We start from the raw sequence: 19,255 nt of genomic DNA on the forward strand, positions 1-19,255 counted from the left end.
TTCAAAATAAGAGCAACGGTATATATTTCCGAGAAAAATAAAAAAAAATTGCTAAAAAAGGTGTTTTGAAGCAAGACAGGATAAAATGTTGTGATAAAATTCAAAGTCTAAAGTACAATTTATGACATTTTGTACATCGTTTTTGCCATTTTTAAATAACATCTATTTTCTCTGTCGCAATCTCGTCCAAGTGTTGAAGTGATTTTTGTCTTGTAAAGTTTTAGTGTTGTGAATGGGGGAGAGAGAAGGTGCGTTTAATACAAGGGAATCTCTTTTGCTAGTTTAGACATTTTGTTTTGTTCACTAAAAAAAATTGTTTACGCAGATCTACCTCTCCGATCGGGTATGTGTGTGCCTGACAAGGCGCTTTTCTTTGTGTCATCCTTACATTACGCTTATTTCTTACGAATCACTTCCATCTTTATGATTTCAATTGGATTTAATCAATTTGAAATTTCATTTTTTGGGATATATCTTTGAAATGTCCAATAAATGTTCTTTTTTTTCTAGTTTATTTCTCTGTTCCTACTGTAAATTCGATATCTCTGCACACATTCTTCCTAACTTCCATCCAGATAAGTGTTGATGTTATGCGTGTGTATGTGTGATTGGGTTTTTAAGTGTAAAATTCATTATTTACTTTTTTCTCTATTTTAAATATGTGTGAAATTTGTGTCTCTCATTTTTGTCACTCATCGATATTAATTTTGTTTGTTCCAAATTTTGTACATTAAAAAGCTAAACAAATTTTGCTATGAAATTTCTCTCTTTTGTAAATATTGTGTGTGTGTGCGTGCGTTTACAACGAGTAAACTCTTTCTCTCACACAATAATTTTTTGTCTATACTTTGTTTAATTTGCCTGGCCTCATCAATGACGACTATATGAAATACTCTGCCCTAGCTTCATTTTGACTTAGCAGCAACAGGCACATTTTATGTTAATAAATAGTGTTTTTCCTCTCTCTTGTGTGTTTGTGTGTATGTCAAACCGGATTAAATCGACGCGTGCAGAAACTCGTCATACCTCCTTCAATGACTCTAGCTATGTATGTATGTGCGTGGTGAATACGATCATCGTCACTTGTTCGGTTGTTTAGTTGGTTTTTTCGGTTACCTTTGGTCGTGATGTGCTTATCGTTTGACTATCGCTTTTGTCGCTCTTAGTGCTAATATTTGGCCTGGGCTCATTCTCCTTTGAATTATCCACCGAATTTTCATTTGTATTTGTTACGGTTGATTTTTCACGATTACCATCCTCCTTTGATCGGGTCAATCGCTTTTTAGCGCCAGTCGTTCCATTACCATTAGCTGCCGTCGCACTACTGTTACCATTCAGTGTTTGGGATTTGAGTTTCTTCGACGCACTGCCCACCGTTGTCGAATTGTTTGTGGCGGTGGTGGTGGTGGTGGTGGCAGGATTTGTCTTTTTACTTTTGCACTTTTTACATATGAACTCATCGTCCGGTTTCATTTGACTTTTCACCAGACCAACGCATAACATATGGAACCATTCATTGCAACCGCCATCACATTGCACCCAATCCACTTCGCGACCTATGCAATCAGAACAAATGATATTTATCATCATAAATAAATGAATCAAAGAATTTATTGAACAGTTGAAAGAAAGATATTTTCATTTACAAGTCTCGAAACGAGACATTTTGATCAAGAGAATCGATTTTTTCAAGAAAGAAAAAAAAACAAGTGAAAGCTTCACAAATAAAAACGATTTCAATGAAAAATAAGAATGGTTTCCTCACCTGTCGGTCGAATGCAATTTGCAAAACTGCATTCTTCGTCTTCGTCAGATGTTGATGCGGTCACCACATTTCGGCCGTCATCTTTTGAATTCGTTTCCTGTCGCGTTTGATTCGTAACACTTTTGCGTCCGCGTTTCTTCTTCTTTGCGCTTAAACTCAATTGAATGCTGTCACTCAGTATCGTCGTACTTTCTTCGATTGTTGTGCACATTGCATCGGTGTCTTTTGTAGTCATTGTCATTTTGCGACCTCGTTTCGGCTTTTGTGCGGGTGTTTTATTGTTTGCATCGGCTGTGTCATCGTTGCGTGACAGCTCATTTTCAAAGTTTGCTATATCCTCCATGTCTTCATCGTCATCATTATCATCGTCATCGTCTGATAGCCGTTGTCGCGATAGCCTACGAACACAGACACACAAACACAATACAGACCATATTAAATTGGTTGGAAAACCTCAACTTTATTTTTGAGGGGAAAAAAGAGAGTCGAGCAAAAGAATGAATCACAACATAAGACACTCACCTTTGATCAACTGACTGATAATCATTGCCGCGCATTCTTGACTTTTTCAGGAAGGCATCATTTTGGTGTTCATCTGAATGCCGTTTTCTAATGTTACTGACTAGAGCTTCATTCACTTGAGGCTGTTGAGAGGAAAAATTCGAGCAATTATCATGATTGCATCATGGCTTAGTAACAATTGCACTTCAAAAAAGTGCTCGTTTGGTCTTGAATTGAAATCTATCCAAAAAAAGAAATTGTCAACCATTTGAAACACTCACCATAATGTTGTATTTGGAACGTATTAAAGCCAAATCGGTAATGTCGGATTTAGATGCATTGAATAGTCGCCAGAGATATTGCGTTTCATCTAAAGACACTTCAAGGAGATCACCTTCCATCATCAGCTCATCAATTTTATCCGATGTGGATTTTTGTAGCTGAATCAATGGGCCGGTCGTGGTTTTGCTGGCGGTTGAATTTTGTGCGATGGCTGCTGGTGTTCTTGGTGTTGGTGTTGTGGGTGCTGTTGAATTCGGTGGCACATCAACTGGAACTGAATAGGCATGTTCAACGTCTCTCGATTCGTTGGCGTCATTCTTTGATTCGGCAATGTTTTGTTGCTTTTGTATTGAGGCGAGTGCATTGACCACTTCGACCGTTTCAAGCACTTGTCGGGCACGATCCTGCCAATTCATTGCACGTTCGGTAAGACACTGCAGGGCTTCACCTTCTGGCAATCGAATCGGTAGCTTTTGCAGCGATACAAGTAGCGTTAGAATTGTTTCGAGACGAGGTCTTTTCGAACGTTGACACGATTCGCACAGGTATTTGGGTTCACGATCACGAGCACGCCCATTCAATGGTGCCATCGATGGGTTTGACGTTTGATTTGATGCGGCCGCAGCGGCAGCGGAATTACGATTCTGTTTGGTGGGTGTATTATTCGCTGAATTGCTTGTGCAGGTATTTGGATAGTTTCGCACGCAGCCCGCATGGAACCAATCGAGGCACAATTGACATTTGTACATGTTACTGCGGAACGGTTGATGGCACACACAATACTTGTCCTTTTCCGGGTTCTTATTTTGATTGGTATCGCGCAGCGCACGCATATCGCTGATTTCTTTTTCTTCGGCATTTTTAAAGGCGACCACCATTTGTGCGGGGCCCATGTCTTCGGTAAATTGCTTTTCATCGTAAATCGCACACGATTTCGATGTAGCGCTGCCCAGTTTTTCCGCCGAACTACCCACATTTGACACAAGCATAATTGGTTTTGCACGCGGCGATAATACTTCGAGTAATTCTAAGAAGCTGTTTCGCTTCAGGAACGTTCGGCTGGTTTTTTGCTTCCATCCACGAGCGCTGGTCAAATGTTCCTCCATACGCTTCAGTTCTTCGAGTTGGAATGGAATATTTTTACCGCGATTCACCACATTTTCCAGTGTATGGAAATACGGGTAGTTTTCATTTGCCTGTAGGATTTCCACCGTTGCCAGCCATTCTTTGGCTTTGCGTAAAGCATCTTCGAGCGTTATCTGTGACGGTAGTTCACCTTCAATCGAATTGGCCCGGTTCAATAGCTCCTCAATTTCCGGTATATCATGTTGTGTACCACTTTCGAAGCATTTCTTTGAATCAGCCTCCCATTCTTCGACATCCATTAAAATGCTTTGTAAATCGTGCAACTCCTGTTGCACCAATGTATCATCGACTTCACCAACCACGGCCAGCGCATGACCATCGCTCAAGAATTTCTTGATTACACTCAACGGAATCTTATCGTCGGACTCGCGCATTTCACGTACATTATTATACCATTTCACCTTTTCGAGCAATGCTTTCAACGGTTTCATTTGTTGCAATTCAATGCACAATGCGCTGCCCTCTTCGATCATCTTTTCAACGGAGGATTCTTTGATCTCATTGATCGGCTCCTTCAATAGATATGTTGCCAATTCGGCGAATTCTTTGCCGATCTGTTGCAATTCACGCACACTGCTTCCCTCTTTGATGACACAGCATAGATTGTCGATCTCCTGCACAAACATGTCCAACTCTTCGATCGTCAATTTGTATTTGGCTATTTCGCATGATGAATTCCGGGTTCGTGTTCTTACTTTGTTTATATCCAACTGTTGGATAACTGTAACACATTTTTCCGCCTCTAAAACGGCCGAATTCAAGCGTTCGAGCAACACTGATGATGGGAATTTTTTGTCTTCTGCCTCTTGGGCCAACTCTTGTAATTCGTCCAGTGTCATTGTGGTCGGTGTCGTTGGATCCAATACATCACGCACTTTTGTGATCCACGTTTCAAATGATTCAGCCTTAACTTTTAGCTTTCGCAACATCAACGGCAGCTCGTCCAGTGTGTAACGATATTTAAGTGTGTGCTTTTCCGGCGCACATTTACACAATTCCGAATAATGACGAAGGCATACCAGTGACTTAACGCATGTACATGTGACAGCCGATAAAAAGCAGGTGGTTTTACATACATCACATTGACGCTCATCATCCGGAATTAATTCAAATGCTTCACGTTCCGCTTTTGTAACGCCCCATTCCAGCAAACATTTACGCAGTTTCTTTTCCGTATCGACCATTTCAGCCATATCTAGGTAGAGATAGAAATATTGAACAAATTGAAATGTATATTTATTACAGAGGTTTTTTCGTTAATTATTATCCATAATCGTGAATATTGTCATATTATTATTCTAGTCTTTCTGAGGTGGACAAAAATCGAACCAAAAAAATCGGATTTCTAAGATCAAATGAATAAAAATGAGATGAAGACACGCTTGATGAATTTTCGAAGAACATGATTTTAGAAATAAATCGAAAAAATTCTAAATGGAAACAATTGATTTCAAACAAATAGCTATTAAAACTGTGAAAATGAAAAGAACACACAAATATGAAGTCAGCGATAGCATAAGAACAAAGTATACAAAAAATAAATTAAAAACATAAAAACTCTCCTTTATAAAATATAAATTCTAAAGAAAACTCCAAATCGAATAAAGTATTACCTAAGTAGCACGCGGTTGCAATGCCCAGATTCAATTTATCCGGATCCAATGCCATTTTACAAACCAATTCATCGTGCGAAAATACACAAAATCGGCGTAAATTGGAATAGTGATTGATACATTCACGTCCCATTTTGATCTGCAATGACATAATGGAGAAGAAAAATAAATGGTTAGATTCCATTGTAACGTTTCTTTAATTAGTTTAAATTTAAATTCTTCGGAAAAAAAACGTATTTTTCAGTGACTTCAAAACAAATTCTAGAAATAAATCGAATAAAAGACATTTCCGAACGATAAAAGCCGCAGTAAGCTAAATTTTGAAATAGCTACGAATTAAAACAATACAAAAAATGAACTTGTATTCCGCAAATAGGTCGTTTTATCAGATTTACGGTGCCAGTAAAGCCACACTCCAACTGCTTTTATTCATAAAAAATGTAAGAAAAAAAAGAGTTTTTTCAAAATTCAAAACAAAATACTAACCCAATCAGCCGGTGCAAAATTAACTGCTTCGGCAAAATTGTATCCTTGATTGAATCCAGCATGATATGCTCTTGGGAAGGTGATGACAAATTCGCCGGCATGTTGATCGGTGCGATAGACTGGAACGCCAGCATGCATAAGTGTATTTGGATTCATAATAGTGACAAGCTGATGCAATAAGTCTGGTTGTGATTGAAATAGTTCGGGTGCAGCACTTCGCATCGTATTTTCGAATGCTTCGGCTTGGCTGCCTGGCACACCGTACCATGTTTTCGGTTCGCCCCAATGCAAATAATTGATTGAATAGCTCCAATGATCTTCGTTGTGCCAGCAAAATGTGGCAAAGCACATTCCAACATACATCCACGGTACTTTCATTCCTGATATGTCAGCATTTATGTGACCCAATACGCTCTCCTCCAGCAGTGGCAAATTGTTTAAATTCCAACTACTGTCCGCGTATTCCAAGTCACCGGGCAGTAAATAAAGTGAGTTTTTCGTTGGGAAACCAGAACCATGGTCCATTGTATGCAAATCGGCACCATATTCAACGGCCACATCTTCATCGATGGACGAAACGATGCGCCAAAATTCCCGTTCAACCAGTTCCGTTGGCACCAAATGCACGGGAATATTAAAGTAGTCCGCTTTGAATTGATCGGCCATTTCGCCGAATTGCTGCAGAGTGTATTCACGTTGCGCCTGCTCAAAGCCAAACGCTTCGACCGGTTTGCTCACCTCTTCGACAACGCATTTCGGGCATCGCCAGTCACCCTTCGGAATATCGGTCAATGGCGGCATCAAACAGAATGTGTGATAACTGTCATCGCAACCGTCGCACAGTAACATTGCCTCCTCACCATCGCCACGCGTACATATGTGACAAATGTACTTGGCCAATGGGTCCGCATGATTGCGTCGATTTACCTGTTGTCTTTGCTGACGCGCACTTTGGCCACCACCATTGCCGCCTCCATTCATTCTTGATTTAGTCGGTGTGGTTTGATTTGATTTTGATTTAATTCCCGGCATCTTTGGGCCGGCTCCAAAGATTTGTAAGCGCCGCAATTCAGCGCGTGCATTGGCCGCTGAATTGACGGCCGCTTCGGAAGCGCTGCTACCTAATTTACTATCACCGTTTTTCTGTGGGGTAACTCGTTTCGATGGTGATTTTACATCGACATCGTCGCAGCATTCGTCCTCCGCTTTGATTTCGGATTTCATCAGAAAACGTTGAGATCGTCGGGCCGTCGTTTCCGTTGGCGGTGTGACATTTTGTCGCGACGGAATGCCGTGAGGCTTATAATCATGGTCGTCGGAGTCGGGCTCTAGTTTTGGCTGCAAGAAAAAGAGCACAAAAATAGTTTTAAAAACTCGCATTCGTTTATTTGAATTTTTCGCTGATAAAAAACGACTTTTATATCTCAGATAAGATTTTACCTTGAGTTCGCCTTCTTTGCCAGATGTGAATACATCGAATGGATACAGAATGCGTTCGTAGTGACCTTTCAAAATGGTACCCACACTTTTTCCCACCGGATATCCCAATCGATTTGCAATTTTCGACCATTTGCGACCATTTGTCGTACATTCCAAACCGCCTTCCTCTTGCACAAGCCGATGCAACGAATACAGATCCAGCGCTTTGCGTTCGACCATTGGAATTTTCAGTGAGGATCCTTGCAATTCCCAAAACTTGGCAATTTGATCCAGAAAATTTAATTTGACACGAGTCTTTGCCTCGAGCTCATTCAACCGTTGCACTCGCGGTGTGAAACGCAATTTATCCACATCGACTGTGAAGGGCGGCTGCCAAGTCTGTGAAATGATTCAAGAAAAAGGGAATTAGTTTAGATTTCCTCCAATTTTGCTACAAAAATGAAAATGAGTAGTCGTATTTGTCAACAAACACACTCACCGGTGGCGGTCGAATTTTGCATATGCCATACTTTTCAGCGATGGGCCGAATTTTGCTGATATAAGTCAGTGGGTTTTTGAATTCTTGTTCGCTTGGAACGAAAATTGGAGCCTCTTCCGGCACTTCGAATTCAAATTCTTCATTTTTGATAATGGAAAATGAACTGTGCGTTTGACGTGTTGACTGTGCTATGTGAGGACGCGTTGATGATGATGCGGTTGATGTTGATGACTGTAAATGGGATGGTGTTGGTTTTGTGTCCGTCGTCGTTGCTTCGGGTGATGCAACTGATATCACGTCATTCTTGCTGGGACTGCTATCCAAATCGATGGTTTCAATGGGTTCAGTCTTTGTCGATTTACTCGATTCGATGCTATTGATTTGCATTCTCAATAAATTATATTTTGTTATGAATTTAATCGCTTCTCTCGTGTTTTGCTTCTTCTTCTTCTTCTACCTTTTTTGCTCGTTCTTAATCAATTACTCAATTTCCTCTTTTGCTTTTTTTTTGTTTTACTTGCTGCTATATCAAATAATGAGCTTTTGGGCTTGATTGGCTGCTGTTGTTGTTGTTGTTTATTTCGTTATGATTTCTACGGATGAAATTTGGTTTTTCGTTGAAACTCAAACAGACGAAAAACTATGAACGAAGGCGCTGCAACAGCATCCGAGTAGTCATTTAATTTTATTCATTTTGTCTGGCATTCAGTTGGCGTGTCTCTCTTGCTACTTTATCAGCACTATCGCTCTGTTCCCAGTTCACTGCACACGAATTTAGTTGACTTCGTTTCAATTTTTTTTATCATCTACACTCACACAATTTGATTTCAGTTTAAGTTCTCTGTGACGTGTGGAAATCAGCCAGTCGATTTTGGAAAAGTAAAAATCTGCCAAAAAGCAAACAAACAGAGAAGAAAATTAAAAATGCATTATTACTTCATTTGAAGTAAAAAAAAAGTATTATGACGCATGCTATAAAAAAAAGTGATGGCTTGAAAATCCGATTATATGCTTAACACGATTTTAAATTATGCAGAAAGCGCGTCCAATAAACGAGCTTTGTTGCTGATTTTTTCTTTCTTTCTTTCCCTTTTTCATTCACTCTTACACCTCATTTCATATTTAAAAACACACACACACATATCATAATCATCAGAATAAAATTGCGATTTAATGCACTCAAGCGTTCTTAGTGCTAATGTTGGGTAGAAAAAAAAAGGTAAACCGAGTAGAAAAAAACCTATAGAATGCGCGCACGGAAATCTAGAATTTTATCGAACGCAAGTGTTGTGTATATCATCTATTATACCACCTTCGCACAAGTTTGTTTATTTGTTGTGAAAATCGCCATTTTTGCACTTTCCGCCCGAACAACGGCAGCGTGACAAGTTTTGGTTTTCCTTTTGTTTGGCCATAAAACCCACTGATTTACTTGTTTCCCATTTTCCATAACAATTTCTTCCATCTTCGTAACAGTTGAAAACTGTGAATTGCATGAAAATATAGTGCCATAATAAGGCTCGACGATTGAAAACGTTCACTTCAAAGACTCGGCCAAACATTGGACATCAAGTAAAACTCTCTCTCTCTCTCTCTCTCACTCATACACAAACACGTAGAGACATACGAAAAATGACAATGGATGTCGTAACCGTTTGTAATTAATATTGAGTGCATTGTATGCAATCAAACATAACATCGAAAAAAAAGCAAAGAAAACTAACCAACTTTGTACAATGGCTGAATCGGTTCCATCAATTTCAGAAGAAGAAAAAACAACAAATTATGAACTTTACATACGATAGGCGAATGCGAGCATATACACATGAATCGAATTCGAGAGCGAGAACGTTATTTGGAAGCGCCGAGCAGGAGAACGAGAGATCGGAAAATGCAAGAGCGAGAGCGGAGGGTAAATAGACGTGAATAAAAAAAAACACACACACACAACACAAACACAACACACCGAGTAGAACGAAGTGCAATGTGAATGGTATCGTCCAAACACGAAACGTTGTCTACGCCGAGGCGAGAAAATGCATAATGGCTGGCGCACGGCACCACACAAATCGACACTTCAAAATTGAAACTTTTATTTCGGATAAATATTCTCGTGCTCACTCTCTCTCTCTCTCTATTTCTCTCTATTTCTCTTGAACACAATTCAATGAAATACACAATTTTGCTGGCATTGCACACATATGGTTTCGATACATCGATTTGGTTGGATCTAAATTTGAAGTAGATTTTTTGGATTGAAAACAAATTCCACCCTTTTTTCCCGTTCAAACCAAATTTTATTCCAATCCGATTGAAATTGTTCGATGCATGATGTGGACGAAACTACGAACTCGATTGCGGTTTGCATTTCACTTTACTCCACCAGAACCACCGAAAAGATAACAAAGAAAAACATAACCAAGCTCGAATTCGAATTAATGAATAAATAACACAATAAACATCAATTTTTCAAACGAAACACTTCGAATTTCGATCAATTATACCCACGAAATGGACAAGCACACAAACATACACAACATTTGGAAATTGGTAAAGGAAGGAAAAAAAACGATTTTTTTCTAGTTTGCAAACAGTATTGCATCGCTTATTTGCATACCGAATACTAGTTTTTCTTCCTCTGTTCGTTTTCTCTTTCGATTTTCGATATTTGGTTACTTTTCACTTTTCATTCCTAGCCGAATAACAAACAAATCCCAATCCATAAACCAAACGAAAGCAGAATGAAGTGGAAAAAAAAATTATGCCCGAATTTATTTTATCGAGTCAACAAACTGAAGAAGAAAAAAACGGAAAGCAGCGGAAAATAGCGATTCGGTATCGAGTCAAAGCACAAAAAGAATCAACGATTTTACCATGTAAATTTATTTTATTGCGAAATGAAAACGAAAAACGAACCACCAACCAAGTTTCAGGGTAAAACGGTTAAAAAAATTATCCTATCTATTTATTTAGTTGATGCGTTTATTCACTTTGTCTATATTTCTTTTGTATTATTTTTATTTTCCGTTCGTTTTTTTTGTTTTTTTCTTTGCACTTTTGTATGATTTTTTTTTTCGTTCACTTCTCTCTCACACATTCTGTACTTTTCGTTTTCGTTGTTAATGTTCGGCTGAATTTCCTACATTTCATAACTAAGATCTTATTTTGCACGTACACACAATCCACTCGATACTATACGAGCTGTATGTTTTATACAATTATGCTAGTATATATCGGTTTGGTATAACACATACAACGGCAAACTACCACATAAAGGCTGCACTGGTAAAGCACAGCCACTCATTCGTTCGTATACACGCATACAATCATGCAGTTTTCTCATTACTCGCTGCTTTTTCGTTCGGTTCAACAATAGTTTTTTCTTCTTTTCTCGTCGACATGTAACGACATCGACGACAATACATATGCACGCACGAACACAAGCATACACTCATACACACACACACACACACACACACACACACACACACACACACACCGTCGCACATCCAACCAGCCCGAAACATAAGAGAGGCATCGTTGCTTCGTTTTTTTTTTATTTCTCTTGCTGTATAATATACCAAATGACGGCAACCTTAACAGCACTTAACAGTTGAGTTCAATTGTATGCACATATAGTTATAGGCCATCTTCATGAGTTCCATTCGGGTTTGGGTTCTGTCTAAAATCATATATCCAACGGATGATCGACTATTTTTCCAAACAGACAAACTCTTGCCAAAAAGAGAGTGCAAGAGAATGGGCGAGGGAGCGAGCGAGCGAGCGAGAGTGGCTGTGAGAGAGAGAAAGAGATGCAGAGTGTGTGAGAGAGAGTGAATTTGTGAAATTGAAAAGAGTCAACCGTGTTTCAAGGAGGCTTTGACTATAAAGATAATGTCGCTACGAGCACTATGATTTTTCAAAAGAGATTTTTTTCTCTTCGCATTTCGAGTTTGTGCAACGCGAGAAACCCAACCATTTTCGAAAAATGCAAGTGAACTGCATATTCATTGGCACATAACACACATCACTGCAAATGCACTTGGAATGCATCAATTGAAATCGATAAAAAAAAACTATTGAATGTGTCGAAATTGAAATGGTCTCGGTGACAGAGGACGCCAGCGATTGGCAATGGGATAAAAAAAACAAACACACAATTTGGTTGACATTTCACATCGAATATATGATTCCTATCAGAAAAATCGGAATCAGGTGCAAATTGAATTGGATATTGCACATTTTATACACCGTTCAAACTGTAGCACACACATTTCAATCAAATGATTATCGCGAATCGGGTGGTGACACAGTGGTGGTGGTGGTGGATTTTGAGGTTTGAGATATCCATTCAAACCACATTGCAAACATGAGGTTGGCGAACACCCATGGTTCGTCTCACAATTATGTGACAGTAATTGCGAATTAGCAAAACCAATTGCAATCGCAACCTTTCGCGCGTTTCACATTCAATTTTTTCGCATGAAAAATTTGCACTTTTTTTTCTCTCTCGCACCAATCACATACACACATTGAATTCACACAAATTTTTATCATCATTCTTGCATTGCTTGCCTCACACGAAAATTCACTTTCGCGTTCATTACTACTTTTTTTTGCACAGTTTGCAATCATTTTTCTTTTCTTCTTTTTTGTTTGGATTTAATTGAAAAACTGAAAAATCAGAATCGTATTTTATCTTTTACTTCATCTGTTTACTGTGGAAAAGTGAACGAAAATAATAAACGATTGAAATTTACACTTGCATCAGCTATTTTGCAGCTGTTACTGTTGTTGGAATTATTATTACTGATTCATATTTAGTTCAGCACAGACAAATGGAAAAATTCATTTTTTTTTCCTTCTTTTGTCAAAGTAATTAACAAAAAATGGAAAATATGCCCCAAGTTGAACAAATAAAAAAAAAATCCATATAAATTCGAATACACGAAATTTTTTTTAAATTCACACACAAATAAAAGAAATATAAAGAAATACAGTGAGTGCACACACCAATTGTTATGATTTTCGATTTGATTTTGAAATAAACACACGGACTTTATTATCAACGTTTTTTTTCTCTCCTTTCGTTTAGTTTTAATAGAAATATGTCTATTATATGTATTTTTTTTTTTATCTTATTAACGAACGAAATTAATTACCACAAAATAGATTTGTGTTACTGTTGCTTGATTTCGTTTGCTGTTGCAAATACACGAATGTGAATATACACATTCAAGCCGTCAGCGTGAAACAGAAGAGAGAAGAGACAGAGAGAAAGAGAGAGAGAAAAAATGAAATACACATGAATATGTGTGTGATTCGTTTCTCGCGATTGAAAACTAAACGAAAGCCAAGAAAATATAAACTTGAATATATGAGCATACATAGAGAGACCGAAGCGATGTTCATATGAGTAGGGAACAAAAAAAAGTACAAATAAACGACATACAAATCACTCAAAAATTCGCCGTGTGTGAGAGAGTTCAGTACTAAAACAACATTCATGCACACACACACACACACACACGCACGCAACTCACACATATGCCGAACGAACACACAGGATCTTTCTTTTCAATTTCATTTCAGTTTTAGTTCCATCCGTACGTGTGCCTATATCATTTCATATTGAGTTCATGCCATGATTCGATTTTTTTTCTTTTTTTTCTCTCGCTCACTGTTGTTTGTTTGATAGTATAGCGTACGTTTTTCTATTATGAGCAGCTCTTTGTCAATTGTGCATGATGGTGATGAGCCAACATCGTAATGGCGGCGCTACTTAAAATATCAATTATAAATGCCCAACTTTGATTTGAATTATTTATACAATGGCAATCTTTGAAATGAATTCAACGATTTTAATGGAACCTCTCTTTTAAGCTCCATGGCCAGTATGATGATGATGAGGTGGATTTGTGTTAAATTCGGGCGAAAAATGCCAATTAAAAACAAAAGATTGCAATGACGGCAAAGGGGGCCATCGATTTAAGGGAAAATTACATGTGTTCATGTAGTTGTGTGTGATCAAAATTGAATGAGAGTGAGAGAGAGTGGTACAGCCATACAAAAACACCGCATAGCATTGAACGATACACTGCTTCACTGTTGATTAAATGGAACTATACACAAATACACGGATAAACGCACACATCAATAAAATACAACTTATTAGTACAAATATGACTAGTCAAAGTGTTGCCACACATCACAAATTCACATGTCCATTCAAAACATATTCGCTGGTGTTGATTTCGCGTCGGAAGTACTATTTTCAAAAATGACCACCGCCATGCATTTGATTGAGTGATTTGATCTGAGAAAATGCAGTTTTCATTTGAAAAACTTATTATTTTCCATCATTTTATCCCCAATGCAACTTCCATGAGTCCATTTGACTGAAAAAAAAAATGACGGATTTTCCCATTCAGAATCCAATTTGCTGTTTCATTTTCAATAATAATTCGTTGACATTTAGCTATCAAAGCTAGCATTTGAGTAGTGGTGAAAAACACACTGTGTGTATGACAGTTGAACTGTCACTTTCTCAAAACTAAGGTTATGCGAATGTTTTCGCAATTTTTGTGCTCAGAATCAAAATAAACGGACGATTCTCGTGATTTTAGTTGTTAACAATGTTTAGAACGGGAGTGCTTCGATTGATTCGTACCGCAAACATACGCTCGTATCGTCCGATTTCGACCAGTTTGTGGCGTACCAATTCGCACAATGAACGAAAACCATTGCCAACAGTTGACGATTTATTCGGAAAGGATCGACGACCGATTGAACCGCTCGCCGAGGATCCGATCATTGTGAAAAAGTTCTTTGTCAGTGAAGTGGATAGGGAACAAATGTTGTATCCAGAAGTGATATCAAGAGATGAACTGGATGCATTGATCAAACTAAATCAGAATGTATCTGACTACATTGAGACAAGTATTGAATTTGATGGCAAAGGCATAAGTAATTCAGTGCATGAAGCATTCAAACAAATGGGATTGTACGGTTACAATGTGCCGCAAGAGTTTGGAGGCCGAGGATATATTCATACGCAAACGATAATGACTGGTGAAGCTGAAGGGCAAAATATCAATGTTGCCATTGCGTTGAACGCTCATCGTTTGGTATGCGAAGCAATCAATGAATTTGCCACCAATGAACAACGATCCAAATACTTACCAAAGCTAGCCAAAGGCGAATCAGTTGCAACCACCGCTTTTCAAGAATGGACCAGAGAAGATATCGTTGCCAATAGAACAACGGCTGAATACGATGCTAATAAACAACAATGGCGTTTAAATGGCACCAAATCATTTGTTGTCAATGCAGCGAAAGCGAATTTGTTCATGGTTGCAGCATTCGTGCCTCAAAGCCAAAAAACAGATTCGCTGTCCATTTTCTTAGTTGATGCCAGCCTACCCGGCGTTTCAGTTCACAAGAAAGACAATACAATCGGACACACGGATCTTTATCAGGCTGATGTTTCATTTAAGGACATTTACTTGACACCAGGTGAACATTTTTTTCTTCGTATTTTTTTGTATTTTTGGACGTTTAATTTCAATAATTGAAATTGACCAGAACTTGCACGGTTTTCTTCAATTCTAAATTATTTATAAACCTTTCAATTTTTTTTTTGCTATTTTCTTTCAGATTCAATGCTCTCAACACCCGGATCGGGTCGTCACATTGAACGAACCACAATGTTTCTATCGCGATTACAACAAAGTGTTCTGAATATGGTGCAAATGAAAGCGATTGCTAAACACATGCTCGACATGGTCGATTCAGTGGAACAACAGAAACGAATCCTCAAGTAAGAACTCACAAATCAATGCCGTCTGTGATTATCCAGTGAAATAGATAAATGAATAATGTCTGCTAATTTACTTCATTTCCAATCAATAACTCTTTGAAATCTTGAATCCGGACAAATGTGTCAAAGACTTGGATTGAATTGATTTCAAGATAGCCTGATTGGATTTCAAAACAGCCAGATTGATTATTTTTCCACATAAATTGAAATTCTGATTGTTGAAATTAGATTTAAAGGGAAAATTTCATTCTCTACTCTTCCACTTTAGCCCCGAAGGTACATCATTCGAAGATAGTTCACTGCGATTGGAGGCATCAAAAGGTATATCAAGTATTTATGCTGTTGAAAGTATGCTCTATATGACTGCTGGATTGATGGATCTGTACAAGAATACCAACATTGAGGTGGAATCAGCCATTCTTAAAGTAAATTTCATTTTGAAGATTTTGAGAGTTATTCTATTGATTCGGACATTACAACACTTTTCTCTCATTTATTTTCAAACCATTGTATTTTAGACCTATTCACAAGATAAGCTACTCTCAATGGCGATGAGCTTGTCGAATTTCATCGACACACCGGCCACACTTGAAGAGCATCCTCTGAATCGGTTAATCCGAGATGCAGTGCAATTGCAAACATTTGGCGAGCCAAAGGATATTTTGAAACTATACATTGGTGTTGCGGGCATTCAACATAGTGGGGTGATTTTTTTCAATCAATTTATTGAAATCATCGAATGAAACATACCTAAACTACGTCATAGTTCAGTTTTTTTTCCTTCAAACACTAATTTAAATATATGAATCTTCATTATCACAGGATCGTCTCTTTGATGACGTGAGAAAAAAGCGAAATCCCTTCATGAATCCGGAGTATGCGTTCCGTAGTTTTTGGAAGCAAGAAACAATGGAAGAATATGAGTCAGATTTAAATTTGCATGAGCACGTTGTAACGGAATTCGATCGACATGCCGGTTGGTTGGAGGCATCAATACAGCGTCTTCGTATCGGTGCAAATATCTTAATGACAGCACATGGTCGCAATCTTTTCAACGAACATCATGAAATTCAGCGGCTGGCTGAAACAGTCACATACATTTATGCATCGTTTGCATGTTTGGTGCGTGCAAATCGGTCGTGGATCTTAAAATTGCCCGAAGCTGAAAATGAACGTGTGCTGGCTGGTTGCTGCTGTGATACGAATACAAAGTATATAAAAGAGCTCATGGAACACATTGAATCCGGTCCAATGGATCCACTTGACAAACACTATCAAACAGTAGCAAAAGAATTATTGAAAGCAAAAGCATATTTCCCCGTGCATGCGTTGAGTCGTTTCTTGTAGATTTAATCAATTTTGTTGAAACACTGAAGAAAAATAAATCTTATCAATTTTGGAAAGTAATTCATTAATTGGGGCAATTATTATATTGAACAAAGTTGACCCAAAGGTTGACCTTCGAAATTATATTCCTTGAATAATTTCTGTTCAAATTCCACTTACGTCGTCAAATCCAATTCGAATTCTTTGAATGTGGTGAAATGAATGCCGCTCGACGAGCTGTCATTTGACACATTGAGGTTATGTCAATGTAAAGTTGTTTTTGTAGTTGAAACCAAAATAAACGGATGCACCGAAACGAATGCAAGGCGTTCGAAAATTTTGACACAGTCTTTTGTTTGATTAATTCGAAATAAATAACTGTAAATAAGATGATTCTACGGAGAAGTGCTTTATCATGTGTACGCACAAATTATTGCCGGTGTCGTTGGATTTCGATGAGTTTGCCGACAGCGAATGAAGAGCGAAAGAATTTACCATCACGCAGACTATTCGACGATCTCACCGAACGTCGTTTCATTGATGAACAATTGTCGCGCAGTGGCCGAAAACCATTCGAAGTGATGCTGGAAAAACCGATTGTTGTTAAGAATTTTTTCATATCGGAACTTGAGAGTGAAGAGATTAAATACCCGGAAGTGTTGTCAAAGCAACAGCTGGAAAAATGGAAAGCAACGAATGGAAATATTGCCGAACAGCTGACGAAAAACGTTAAGTTAAGTCAACAAATTGAGAGTCTGAAAAAAATGAATTTGTTCGGTTATAATATTCCAAAAGAATTCGGTGGTCAAGAGTATTCGTACACGGAACGTGCACTGGCCAGCGAAGTTGAAGCACAGAATCTTGCAGTTGGATTATTGTTGAATGCTCATCGTTTGGTCTGTACGGCCATTTGTGAAAATGGTACCAACGATCAATGTGCCAAATATCTGCCGAAAATGGCCACGGGCGAAATGATTGGCACCGTAGCATTTCAAGAATGGAACAACATGGAGAGACAGGGACTCAATACTAAAGCTGAGTACGATGATGACGATGAACAATGGTGTTTGAACGGTAACAATTATATTGAATCATTTTGTTGTGGGTTTGGAACCCATTTTTCTAATTTGTTTCTCTTTTGTAGGAACCAAATCCTTTGTAATAAACGGTGACGGTGCGAATTTGTTTATGGTATTGGCACAGACACAGATCAGCGATCGACTGGGAGATAAGAAAAATGCTCTAAGCATTTTTCTAGTAGACAGCTCTTTACCCGGCGTCAAAATTCACAAACAAGACAAGAAAATTGGACTTACCGACACAAACCAAAATAAAGTCACATTCAAAGATGTGATAGTATCAAAAGGTAAACTACTAAATTTTTCAGACGTGATCTTACACGTTCTTCTACCATTGAATGACATTTATTTCATGTTTGAGTAATAATTTCGTAATAATTGCGTCATTTCGTACTCCAAAATCAAGAAGAATAATTTTTGAATATTTTTTGGGATATTTTTCTTTAAATGTTCCCCGCAGGAACTGGTTGCTCACATCAACGGGTGGAATTTCATTTATTATATGAAATGTTCATTTTGTTTCAATATTTTATATCCACTAGGGTAGCCCAAATGCCAAATGTTTTAAAATTTGCAGCTCCTAACCGCTGATCCGAAAATTTGGGCCGAAAAAATAAATTTAAGCTATTTTCCGACATACTTTTACTAATCAAATCCACTCCCCCGAGAGCTATGTAGTTTGTAGGGGAATAAAATCAATACATTGAAGAATATTCAAAAATTTTGGTACTATATCGCAATTATACTGGACAACAAATGACTGGATCTTACTGCTGGCGTCTAGTACTACAATTTTGGTCAATATTACAATGCTCTAAAGTGCAAAACTGAGCTGTTAGGGGTGAATATATGGCCAAAATCGACCGAAATTTCACATTTTTGCTACAATAACGTCATAAAACCTCAAAATCACTACTTACAACACAGTTTTTGAGCCTATATCGACTCAATTTTTTCCGTACAATCCAAATATGACCATTACCGGCCAGTCTGAACCCATTTTGGTGCCAATAATTTCGTCGGTTTACACTTTTGATAGAAATTTTGCTAAGTAGCGCTCTCACATCGGATTTTCAACAAACATCAATGGCCAAAACACCAAATCGACGGAAAATGATCAGAATTTTTGATTTGAACCTTCATACAGTGATTTTACACGTGTCAAAATGTAAAAATACTAAACCAACTGCGAAATTGCACCAAAAAAGGTACCGGTCGATGTGAAAAAAGTTTTTCTCTCCAGCTCTTTGGCAAATTTCAATTGGTTCCTATAATTGAGTCCAAACCAAGAAAAACTGCATCATTAGATTTCATATATTG

The 19,255-nt window shown here is 38.1% G+C and overlaps 3 protein-coding genes across 17 annotated transcripts in view; 2 read left to right on the forward strand and 1 right to left on the reverse strand.

Moving 5' to 3' along the window:
- Positions 1–966: 966 nt before the first annotated feature.
- LOC129574682 (lysine-specific demethylase lid) lies at positions 967–13,155 on the reverse strand. 15 transcript variants are annotated; one of them, XM_055457024.1, is made up of 10 exons: positions 10,585–11,061; positions 10,329–10,503; positions 7,712–8,598; positions 7,234–7,611; positions 5,794–7,131; positions 5,308–5,446; positions 2,548–4,889; positions 2,288–2,409; positions 1,766–2,163; positions 967–1,556 (listed from the first exon to the last, which is right to left on the reverse strand). In XM_055457024.1, the coding sequence occupies exons 3-10, from the start codon at positions 8,096–8,098 to the stop codon at positions 1,096–1,098; spliced, it is 5,565 nt and encodes a 1,854-aa protein (XP_055312999.1). In that variant the 5' UTR covers positions 8,099–8,598; positions 10,329–10,503; positions 10,585–11,061; the 3' UTR covers positions 967–1,095. The 15 variants fall into 15 exon arrangements, with proteins under 15 accessions (XP_055312999.1, XP_055312997.1, XP_055313009.1 ...); XM_055457022.1 differs by lacking the exons at positions 10,329–10,503; positions 10,585–11,061 and adding an exon at positions 12,725–13,155; XM_055457034.1 differs by lacking the exons at positions 10,329–10,503; positions 10,585–11,061 and adding an exon at positions 12,874–13,076.
- Positions 13,012–16,937, forward strand: LOC129574683 (complex I assembly factor ACAD9, mitochondrial-like). The gene is made up of 5 exons (XM_055457036.1): positions 13,012–15,226; positions 15,368–15,530; positions 15,799–15,955; positions 16,049–16,234; positions 16,353–16,937. The coding sequence occupies exons 1-5, from the start codon at positions 14,347–14,349 to the stop codon at positions 16,875–16,877; spliced, it is 1,911 nt and encodes a 636-aa protein (XP_055313011.1). The 5' UTR covers positions 13,012–14,346; the 3' UTR covers positions 16,878–16,937.
- Positions 16,938–17,085: 148 nt separating this feature from the next.
- The window catches only part of LOC129574684 (complex I assembly factor ACAD9, mitochondrial-like), a 4,620-nt gene continuing 2,450 nt past the window's right edge, over positions 17,086–19,255 (forward strand). The window contains exons 1-2 of the mRNA XM_055457037.1: positions 17,086–17,930; positions 18,001–18,222. Of these exons, the coding sequence (XP_055313012.1) occupies positions 17,246–17,930; positions 18,001–18,222 (907 nt within the window). The 5' untranslated portion in view covers positions 17,086–17,245. The remainder of the gene's footprint in view (positions 17,931–18,000; positions 18,223–19,255) is intronic.

Source organism: Sitodiplosis mosellana, unplaced genomic scaffold (genome assembly GCF_009176505.1).
Source record: "Sitodiplosis mosellana isolate CC-2019 unplaced genomic scaffold, AAFC_SMos_1.0 Smas_scaffold_6165, whole genome shotgun sequence".
In the NCBI taxonomy this organism is placed as follows: Eukaryota; Metazoa; Arthropoda; class Insecta; order Diptera; family Cecidomyiidae; genus Sitodiplosis; species Sitodiplosis mosellana.

What these genes read in the sequence shown, in the direction of transcription:
- LOC129574682 (XM_055457022.1), bottom strand. Translation starts at nt 8,098, where the DNA reads ATGCAAATCAATAGCATCGAATCGAGTAAATCGACAAAGACTGAACCC. An exon ending in GCAAAATTCGACCGCCACCG is followed by an intron (nt 7,612 to 7,711) that starts GTGAGTGTGTTT and finishes ATCATTTCACAG; the next exon opens with ACTTGGCAGCCGCCCTTCAC. An exon ending in GCAAAGAAGGCGAACTCAAG is followed by an intron (nt 7,132 to 7,233) that starts GTAAAATCTTAT and finishes TTTTTCTTGCAG; the next exon opens with CCAAAACTAGAGCCCGACTC.
- LOC129574683 (XM_055457036.1), top strand. Translation starts at nt 14,347, where the DNA reads ATGTTTAGAACGGGAGTGCTTCGATTGATTCGTACCGCAAACATACGC. An exon ending in CAACAGAAACGAATCCTCAA is followed by an intron (nt 15,531 to 15,798) that starts GTAAGAACTCAC and finishes CTTCCACTTTAG; the next exon opens with CCCCGAAGGTACATCATTCG. An exon ending in TGGAATCAGCCATTCTTAAA is followed by an intron (nt 15,956 to 16,048) that starts GTAAATTTCATT and finishes ATTGTATTTTAG; the next exon opens with ACCTATTCACAAGATAAGCT.